At 54.8% G+C, this 10,463-nt stretch overlaps 1 protein-coding gene across 1 annotated transcript; it reads right to left on the reverse strand.

Moving 5' to 3' along the window:
* LOC113940247 (olfactory receptor 14J1-like) lies at nucleotides 1–7,233 on the reverse strand. The gene is made up of 3 exons (XM_027631360.1): nucleotides 6,324–7,233; nucleotides 410–1,104; nucleotides 1–33 (listed from the first exon to the last, which is right to left on the reverse strand). Exons 1-3 carry the CDS (start codon nucleotides 7,231–7,233, stop codon nucleotides 1–3), a joined length of 1,638 nt encoding a protein of 545 aa, XP_027487161.1.
* Nucleotides 7,234–10,463: the final 3,230 nt, after the last annotated feature.

Here is a 10,463-nt window from a genome sequence, read left to right on the forward strand (position 1 = left end):
TCATGGGGGAAGCTCCACACACTTCAAGGAAGTCTGTGGAAGAATCAACCACATGAAAGTTGGATGGGGCTATTACAGTTATCAAGGGTTTGACTGCCAGACATATTTGCAGGCCAGGGAGCAGCTTATCTCAGAAAGCGGGATGTGTGTTTGAAGTTTCATGAAGCGTTTTGGGTTTAGCATAAGTCAACATTAAAAAAAGCACCTTGACACCAGCAGGAACTCACCACAGAGAGCTTGCATTGTTTGCATTCTCTGACCATTGTTTAGGTATTATCTGAGCAGAACATCCTACAGAAACAGCCCCTTGATTCCATGAGGTTGCAAAAACTCTCAGGGTTCCTTTGGTTCCATGAGGCCTCTCAGTGTCACAATGGCTCCTTGGTTCCATGAGGTTCCTCAGTGTCACAATGGCCCCAATGATTTCATGAGTTTCCACTATGTCCCAGGATTCCTTTGGTTCCGTGAGGCCCCGCAGTGTCACAATGGCTCCAAAATATCCCAACATTCCCTTGGCTCCAAGAGGCTCCCCAGTGTCCCACTGGCCCCTGGATTCCAGCAGGCCCTGCAGTGTCCCAATGGCCACTGGGTTCCATGAGCTCCTGTTGTGCTTGAGCTCAGTTTCCCCATCCCCTGCTGTGCTCAGATGCCGGGAGAACTGCAGAGAAGCGAGCTGAGAACACGGCGGGCCCTGGTCCTCTTTGGTGGCCGGGGCTGCCCCGAGAGGGAGTCCCCGGCCGCTGCCCCCGGAGCCGCCGCGCCGTCCCCTGAGCGCGGCTGAGGCGGCAGCGCTGGAGCGGGGCCGTGTCTGCCCGGAGCCGCCGCTGCCACGAGGCTGCCGCCGCTGCCGCTTTTGGCCTGCGCTGCCCCGCAGCCGCCCGGCACCGGCTTCCCAACACTGCCGGCGCCTGCAAGCGGAGCCGGCGCTCCTGCAGCGCCTCGGAGTCGCTGCTCCGCCGCCACAGCGGCTGCCGCCGGCCTCTGTGCCCGGAGCCGCCGCTCCCACGGCGCTGCCGCACTCACCGCCGGGGTTGCCGCTCGCGCAGCCGCCGCTCTGCCCCGGCTGCACCGGGACCCGGCACCGCCTCGGGCCTGCGCTGCCGCCTCAGCGGCCACAGGGACACAGCCATGGGGGGACCTTTGCTCTGCCACTGCTGGGGCCTGGCTTGGTTCTGCTTGGGGCTGGGCTTTAGGAAAGTTGCTGCTCATTTTCATGCTCCACTGGAACACCTCCTGAATTCCAAAGGTTTCCTAATTGAATTCCAAAGGTTTCCTAATCCAGGGGGAGGGGTTTCTATGGCATCGGAGGGGCCGCCCCTCGGGACACATTGTCACTAAACCATCCAGCTGACTGGGATGGGTGTAAGAGCTGGGGAACACAGGATAATCAGTCATCCCATGAAAACCTGGGAAAATTCCCTATCTGAATCATACCCCAAATGGAAGAGTTTGGATACAATTCCCAAATAGTTTGGAAACTCCAGTCATTCCTGACACCAGGATGGAAATTCAGCAGATAACTAAAGCCAGTCCCCTTGGGAGCCCACACCCAGCGGGGCTGAGGGAGGCCCTGGCAGCTCCCCAGCACCTCCCTCTCAGTGGGACACCTCTGGCAGCCTCTCCCAGCTCGGGAACCCTCCAGTTTGCAACACTCCAAAGAGCGGCGCTGATGTCCAGGACAATTCTGATCCTCCCAACAAACACTCCTCCAGCTGTGACCCTTCTCTGTTGGCAAACACAAAGGGATTTGTGGGAGGGTTTCCCTGACAACAGGAGAATTTGGGAGAGGAACCTTTCCACAGCCAGCTCTTGATGTGGGCACACATCTCTGCCTGGGTGTGGGTGTGAATTGACTCTAGTGGGAATGTTGTTCTTGTAAATCTATAATTCAGTCACTGTTAAAATTGTGGCAAATGCTATTGAACCAGTTGATAATCATTCCATTGGTCAATGATGAAGTGCTACTAATCTCTTTTGCCCACTTGTCTTTGGATCCAAATCCTTCACGTCCTGACCCTCTAGCCTTCCAAGGTTCTGTCTAAATAATTCTTTTCCATCAAAAAAATATATATTTTTCATGACTTCCACTTTAAAATCTTCCTCCTTAGCAAAACTACAAAATAACTCCAATTAGCTGTTCAAGTCTTGAAGAATTGAAGAAAATTAAAGGAAGGGAAATAATTTGTTTTTCAGTGTTTTAATGGGTCCCAAGGCGTGTTTGGAGCTGCATCAGCTGTCAGTCCAAGATAGGCCATGTCAGAACTGGTGAGGTTGGGGGGTGAGGAGCAAGGCTGATCGTACAGGGTCAGTGTGGATCTCCTGAGGAGACACTCAGCATCAAGATCACTTGGAGAACACATCTATTACCTCTCCTCTGAACTAAAAAATAGCCATAATTGAATTAAAAGGAAAAAAGTACAAACTTTGAAGACTTGTTTTGAAATTGCCTTGAAGATAATTAAAGGAAGACAAAGAGATCCTGAGGGATTTCTGGATTTTAATGAGCCCCACGGTGTGTTTGCAGCCCAGCCCATGATCCTTGAGGTACTGAGAGAAGATGGAAGCAGCTGCTGAAGAAGTCAGAAGCCAAACTGCAAGTGCCTTGAAGCATTGCTGGGCCCCACTGAGGGCAGGCACTGCCAAAGCCTCCCCAGGGACTCCTTGGAGCAGCTCCTTGGAGGCCAGGAGTGCAGGCAGACAAAGGCTCTGGGCAGGCCCCTGCAATGCTGAGCAGAGCCTGCCTCGGTTTTGTGGAGCACAAAGGCCAAGGCCTGAGCCCCTGGCCCTGGCCCAGCAGATCCTGTCCCTCCCGGCTGGCTCAGGGCTGTTTGGGGGCAGTGGGTTGGGAGGAACAACAAAGGCCCAAACACTGGGCAACCCCTGCCAGGCTCCTGAGGGAGGGACGAGGCAGAACCCAAGTGCAGAACCTGCCAGGAAAGTTGGTTGTGGTGGCCTGAGTGGCAGAGGCAGCTGCCAGAGGCAAGGGGACAAAGGCCTGGGTGCCTTTGGGCCTTGCAGCCCTGCCAGAGCCCTTGGCCATCTCTCCTGCAGGCTGTCCTGCCCTGGCCCTGCTGCTGCTCTGGCCTTGCAGGCTGCACACACCCCTCCTGCTTTCCCACCCCCTCCCAGCAGCATTTCTAGACCCTCCCTGATGTCTCTGCACCAACTCTGGCTGTTCCCTGAAACACTGTGGTGGTTTGACCCCCAGAAAAATCCAATTTCCAAGCTTCCCCCACCTCCCCTGAAGTTACCTCAACACCCCAGGACAAACACAAAGCCATGGGCTGTTCCTGACTCCCTCTGGGTGACCTCTTACAGCAGAAAGGTCACCATTGAGTGATATTTCTTTTTCCTCACCTTCAGTCTGAACCTTCAATGCTACTCTTTGTGGAGATTTCATTCTATTTCCAATATGCAGAAAAGCTCCATCCTGACAGATCTCTTCTAGACCCTCTCCAGTTCTTCCTCATTCCTCCAGAATGGGGAACCTCACACCCAGACAGACCGGTCCAGATGTGGTGATACCAGAGCTGACTCCAACTCCCTTATCTGGGTGCCCACACTCCCCCTAAGGCAGCCCCATGTGCAGTTGGCCTTAAATCAAGGGGCCATTCTGATTCTTTGTAACGTCACAGAATCAAGTGGCACCGTGACACTGCAGGACCTCATGGAACCAAAGGAATGCAGGGACACTGTGGAATCTCATGGAACCAAGGGACCATTGTGACATGTGGGGTCTCTTTGGAACAAAAGGAACCCTGAGACATCTCAGAACCTCCTGGAACCAAGGGGCCACTGTGCCTCCCCAGAACTCCATGGAATCAAGCAGAGCCGCTGCCTCCCCCCCGCCGCCGCATGGACCGGAGTCGCCGGCTCTGCCCCGCTTGGACACCTCTGGAGTCAGCGTGTTCTTGGACAGCACAACTGATCTCAGACCAGAGAGTTTCCCAGATTTTGCTTTGCCCCTTCTTTCCCCTGGTTTTGTTTTTTTGTTCTTTGTCCATTCAGGGGGAAAAGGGGGAAAGGAGGCACATGTTGATCCCTGGTTTTGTCTTTTTACAAAAGAGAGTTGGGGCAAGGGGGGAGAGATGAGGCAATTTCTCTCTCTGCTGTTGCTTTGAACTGTTCTGTTGGTATTGCTGTTTTTGCTACTATATTTCTTGTCAGTGAACTCTGATTTTTTAACTTTTACCTCCTTGTATTTTATCTCCTTGTACTGGTGCAGAATAAAAGCAGAGTAAGTTCATTTTATTTGCGTTTTCCACATTTTGCTTTGCCCCCTTATTCCTGTGGGGTTTTTTTGTTGTTGTTCTTTATTCATTGAGGGGGAAGAGGGGGAAGGGAGGCACGTGTTGATCCATGTTTTTATCTGTTTACAAAAGGGAGTTGGAGCAGGGGGGAGAGAGGAGGTAATTTCTCTCTCTGCTGTTGCTTTGAACTGTTCTGTTGGTATTGCTGGTTTTCCTTTTATATTTCTTGTCAGTAAACTGCTATTTTTTCATTTATACCTCCTTGTATTTTGTCTCCTTGTACTGACGGGGAATAAATGGAGAGTGAGTTCATTTTATTGGAGTTCCCATCCCAATATGTGTCTTTAAATCAGGACAGGTTGCTCAAGGGCTCCCTGAAATTTGGCATCATCCACAAGGGACTGGAAAATGCATTTTGTCCTAAATTACAGAGAGATAATAAAGGTGTTCTGTAGTGATGTTCAAGGGCTGGTCACTGAGGGATTTCACCAGGAAGTTACTGCCAAGAGGACTTTGTACCGTGGATTTTATTGGACACTCTTCATTCAGCCAACTTCCCACCCACCACATCTTCCACTTCTTCAGTCCAGCTCTCACCAGTCTGGCTCTAAGGAGACCACAGGAGACCATGTCAAGGGCCTTGATAAAGTCTGGGCACACAACATCCTCTTCTATTCCCTCCCACAGGGGTTCTGCAATCCCTGCCTTGTCCTTCCCAGGCCTGGCAATGGCTGCAGCAGGACTTGCCCTATCCCCTTCCCTGCTGAGCCTGAGCAGTCTGGAACTCTGCCAACCCTCCTTGCTGCCCTGTTTGCAGACTGCTTCCATGTCTGCCTTTGCCAAGGCCCCAGGAAGCTCTGGGCTGGCTCTGGCCTTTCCAAGGGTTTGGGAGAGGTCTCCCAGTGACACTGCCCAGCCTTCTCAATATCCCTGACACCAAAACCCTTTCCATAGCCCACACTTCCAGAGCAGTGCCCAGGACACAACACAGGTTGTCCTGGTGGTTCTGGAGAATTAGAAGGGATTTCTTCCTTGAGGCCAACCCCTCCAACTGGATTTGAGTGCAGCTAAAAGGTTTTCTCAGCATTTTCCCTGGTGCCTCCCTGCCCTGAAGGTTTGTGGCCATCAGGCTGGAGCTGAAGGGGTTGGGCAGGTGCCTTAGGAGGGGGTAGAACAAGGGCTGTGTCCAACTGTGCCACGAGGGCTGTGCTGGGCAAGGAGGAGGAGGCTGCAGAAAACAGTGGCACTGGGGAGGGGAGAGGAGCAGCTGGAGAGACCTTGTGCCTGCCCACGCTGGGCAGGAGCTGCCCCAGGATGGCAGCTCTGAAGCACTCCCAGGATGTCCCTGGGAACAGGAGGGGAAGACTGGATCTGAAAATGGAACCTGGAAAGCAGAGAGCAGGAGTGTCATGGTGACACTGCAGGAGAGTTGCAGCGCTGGAGCAAGGTGACAGAAGAAGTGACCCAGTCCATGCAGTGGCCTCAGAAGATCCCACAGCATCCTGGAGATGCTGGAAGGGAGCCCAGCTCTGCTTCACAAGTTCCCAGGGCCTGTTCCTGCCTGTGCTCCAAGGGCTTCCACCCCGCAGGACTGTGCTCAGAGAGCACTCAGGCCTTACAGCGAGAAAGGGGCTCAGGAGGACAGTGTGGGAGTGGCAAGAGAGCAGCTCTGGACAGACCAAGCACTGCTGCTCCCTGGCAGTGCTGCTTGGCTGGGATTATTGTCCCCTTCCCGTTTGTAAATACACCCTGTCCTGCAGTGTGCTGTCCTTTGGGAACATCTGAGAAGAAGGGTCTTGGACAAAGAAGGCACTGCAGGGTCCTTTATTTTGTTTGAATACTCAGAGAGCAAAATTCATCATTTATACATCTCTGGGTCAAATTCAATGGGTAGACACTAAATTAGAAGGTAGATGCATAATAATATTTCATGGCAGAGAAACTTATTGCTAGAACAACCCGATGACCTCCACAAAAAACCTGAGCAGGAAGGCTGGGCCAATTAGGAGTCCCCTTCTGAATGCTACAAACCAGAAAACAGGCACTTGATTGCTCCTGAAAAGCATCCAGTCATCATTTTCCTCAGGGCATCCTTGAGTTCCTGATTCCTGAGGCTGTAGATGAGGGGGTTCAGTGCTGGAGGCACCACCGAGTACAGAACTGATAGTGCCAGTTCCAGGGATGGGGAGGAGATGGAGGGGGGCTTCAGGTAAGCAAATGTGCCAGTGCTGATAAAGAGGGAGACCACGGTCAGGTGAGGGAGGCACGTGGAAAAGGCTTTTTGCCGTCCCTGCTGAGAGGGGATCCTCAGCACAGCCCTGAAGATCTGCACATAGGAGAAAACAATGAAAATGAAACAACCAAAGCAAAACCAGATACTAACCCCAAGAAGCTCAATTTCCCTGAGGTAGCCTGAGTGCGAGAAGGAGAGCTTGAGGATGTGTGGGATTTCACAGAAGAACTGGCCCAGGGCATTGCCCTGGCACAGGGGCAGGGAAAATGTACTGGTTGTGTGCAGCAGAGCAGTGAGAAAGCCAGTGGCCCAGGCAGCTGCTGCCATGTGGGCACAAGCTCTGCTGCCCAGGAGGGTCCCGTAGTGCAGGGGTTTGCAGATGGCAACGTAGCGGTCGTAGCACATGATGGTGAGGAGGAAATACTCTGCTGAGATGAAGAATAGAAAGAAAAAGAGCTGTGCAGCACATCCCATGTAGGAAATGGTTGTGGTGTCCCAGAGGGAATTGTGCATGGTTTTGGGGACAGTGGTGCAGATGCAGCCCAGGTCTGTGAGGGAGAGGTTGAGCAGGAAGAAGCCCATGGGGGTGTGCAGGTGGTGGTCACAGGCTACGGCGCTGAGGATGAGGCCGTTGGCCAGGAGGGCAGCCAGGGAGATGGCCAGGAAGAGGCAGAAGTGCAGGAGCTGCAGCTCCCGCCTGTCTGCCAATGCCAGGAGGAGGAACTGGGTGAGGGAGCTGCTGTTGCACATTTGCTGCCTCTGGACATGGGGACCTGTTCAAGGAGGAAAGGACAGTGACTGTGTAGGGTAGACTTCTCTGGGAAAAGCCAAAGCCCTTTCTCAGAGGCCCATCCCTGCTCCTCAACACCTCCCCCTTGACCATGTCCAGGTGTCCTTCCTTCTCCGTGGTTGCTGGAGCCCTGATTGCTGCTGGTCAAGTGCTCTGTGAGCAGCAGGACCTCGGCCTGCAGGACACTGGGCAGTCAGCCCTGCTCCCCCCAGTCAGGGCATGGGAACAGGGAGGGCAGGGCCAGCCCTGGGGGGTGAACTTTGACAAAGAATCTGCTCCTAAGGCAGAGCAGCTTGTCAGCAACAGCACTGCCAGGGTGCAGGAAGGGGGATGGCAAAGGCAGAGGGAGTGATTCTGCTGCACTGCGGGAGAACAGAGAGGCCTGTGAGGCAGGAGGATTGTCTGAGGCCTCATGCAGAGGGAGGGGAGCTGCTCTGTCCCTCTGTCCTGTGCCCAGCTGCCCTGCACTGGCACCTTTCTGAGACACAGTTCCAAGTTACACTCCTATGTTCCCCTGGAGAGCAGAGAGACCCATGGCAGAGAAATTGGCTCCCCCCTTTCCCAAAGTCAGGGAGAGTCGGCTCATTCCCAGCCTCCCAGAGCCCCCTGGGACACAGAGAGCTGGGACACCTCCTTGCTGTGCTCAGCCCTGCACAGGAGGAGCCCCAGGGGCTGGGCCTGACTCTGCAGCTCAACCTGCCATTCCCAGAGAGCCTGTCAGCAATAGCAGCAGCACCTGAGCAAGGCAAGGAGAGAGACAGCCGAGCCCTGAGGAAAGGCTTTCCTTTCCCAGCCCTGCACAGCCCCTCCCAGACAACCCCAGGGCAGGACAGTCCCCTCAGGCCCTGCTCAGCAGCAAATGGGCCCAGGGCAGCAGAGATGCCCTCCATCCATTGTGCTGCTCTGCCTGCCCAGGAGGTGCCTGAGGGCCCAGAGCCCCCGGGCTGAGGGCTGTGCTGGCTGGGAGGGGACACAAGAGCTGTACTGCTCAGGGAAGGGGTCTGCACTGCAGGGCAGGGCCTGGCGGTGCCACATCTCCCCTGCAGCAGGGCTGCCCTCAGCATTCCCTCCCTCCCTGCCCATGTCTCTGCTGCCTGGAGCTCTCCCAGCTGGGAGCTGGTCCTTGGGCCCTGTGGTCCTTCCCTGCCAGTGTTCCCAGAGCCCAGCCCAGCCCCAGAGTGCACAGCTCAGCCCTGCAGCTGCTGGGGCTATGCAGGGATTAAAGAACAGCTCAGCCCAAGCCTGGGGACAGTGGGAAGGTGCTGCTGGCTGGATCTGGAGGCTGGTGGGGAGTGAGGGAACTGGCTGAGGTTCTCAGGAAACATCAGTACTGTGGTTTAAGAGTCTCAGCCCCTGCCCTTAACTGTCCAGCTGCGTTTCCATTCCTACCAAGTGGAAAGAAAAGTAGAAGCACAGATTGATGAAAGTAGAGACTCAAGCAGGAATGTCTGGCCCTGAATGTGCTCATGAAAAGCCCCATCAAAATGACCTGACTATGAGCTGGAGCTCTGAGCAGCCCTTACCAAACCAGCACCCTCTCAACAGCAGAAGAAACCTGTCTTGCCCTGCCAGGAGTCACTCCTTCCAGCCACAGCTTCACTCCACAGTGCTGTGGGAGCTCCCCAGGCAGAGTGAGAGCTGACCCCCGCAGTGACAGATGCCCTGCCCTGGCAAAGAGTGCTCTGGGCTGCAGGACCCTGCTCTGCAGGACAGCCCTGGGCACTTCTGGTAGCATCCCCCCCTTCACACCCTGCAGCTGTCCCTGGAAGGAGCCGTCCTGCCCTGTCCCTCTGATGGTGCCACAGGGAAGCCTTGCCCTGGAGCTCCTCCTGGTCCTCTGCAACAGAGAAACTGTGGAGTCCCCCTAAAAGATCCTCCAGGCTGTGGGATGTGCCAGCTTTGGGAGATTCCTCCAGGCACACAAACAACACTGCCCTCCTGCATAGACTTACCATGGAGAGGCTGTGAAAATCTCTCCCCCACTGAAGTTTCAGCTCAATGTCTTTACAATCCTGATTCCCTTGAACCTTTTCCTGCCTCACTCCCCTCCCCTCGGTGCCTGCAGGCAGTGCCCTCAGCCCTGCTGGACTGTGCAGAGAAGCTGCTCACCAGCAGAGCTGTCTCTTTGAAGCTCTTCTTGCTTGCCAGGAGCTCCCTGTGTGCCAGGAGCCCAGCCCAGCTCAGTAGCACAGCAACAGCCCCAGGCAACCCTTCCTCTGCCCCCTTGGGGTCCCTCCAGGTGTCCCTGGGGCTCCAGGGGAATGTGCTGTGGAACAGGATGAAGGAAACAATGATGTTCCCTCCCTCAGCTGAGAGACACTTCTCTCCTGCCCTATCAGTCCTCTCATCAGAACAACAGGGAGGTCCAAGAATCCCCTGGTCATTGTCCATCTTTAGACAGGACACCCAGCCAGGGGTGGGCAATGAGCTCAGTTCCTGCTGAGGGAAGGGATCCAGCCCCAGTCTATGGCTCCAGTCCTCAGCTTCCCCACACACAGAGCACAACCCCACAGGAGGGGGGATTGCTCTGCCCTCACTTCAGGGCTGCACACAACAGACCCCTGCAGGGGAGCTCCTGTCTCAGTTCCCGTGGGAAGGGCTGGAGATGGAGGCCAGGGCTGAGCTGTTCACATGCAAAGACCTGGTGACACCTGAGGGGCCAGGGGTGCTCCAAGATCCCTGGAGCTCCCTGCAAGCTCCAGTGGAGCAATGCTGAGAGACAGGGCAGCACCTGGGGGCAGGTTCTCTGAGGCTGCTGGGGAATCTCTTTGGCCAATGGAGATGAGATCAGATGCCCACACTTAGGGCAGTAGAAATTACACCTCTTATGTTCTGGGCAGCCTCTGCAGGCATCAATCTGATGAAATGGAGTCCTGTGGCATGGGCAAAGCCAAGTTCCTCTCTGTGTTTCCCATCAGCAGCTTGATCAGAGCTCCTTGACTACAAAAACACATGATGTAATCAAATCCAGAGAAGTGACTCTGTTGAACTGCAAACACAGGCCTGGAGTGGTACCTGAGATTGCAAGGCTCTCACACACAGGCACAGGTGGGGTCAGGGACCCCTGGTCCCATATAGGAAAGCCATCCCCACTCAGAGAGAGGATCCTGGATTCCATGAAGCTGCACAGTCTCCAAGGGTTCCTTTTGTTCCATGAGATTCTGCAGTGTCACAATGGTCCTTTGATTCC

The sequence above is a fragment of the Corapipo altera genome, unplaced genomic scaffold (assembly GCF_003945725.1).
Source record: "Corapipo altera isolate COAL_440 unplaced genomic scaffold, ASM394572v1 61547, whole genome shotgun sequence".
NCBI classification, from domain to species: domain Eukaryota; kingdom Metazoa; phylum Chordata; class Aves; order Passeriformes; family Pipridae; genus Corapipo; species Corapipo altera.

What these genes read in the sequence shown, in the direction of transcription:
- LOC113940247 (XM_027631360.1), bottom strand. Translation starts at nt 7,233, where the DNA reads ATGTGCAACAGCAGCTCCCTCACCCAGTTCCTCCTCCTGGCATTGGCA. An exon ending in GGATGCCCTGAGGAAAATGA is followed by an intron (nt 1,105 to 6,323) that starts TGACTGGATGCT and finishes GTGGCCGCTGAG; the next exon opens with GCGGCAGCGCAGGCCCGAGG. An exon ending in ATGAAATCATTGGGGCCATT is followed by an intron (nt 34 to 409) that starts GTGACACTGAGG and finishes ATTCTTCCACAG; the next exon opens with ACTTCCTTGAAGTGTGTGGA.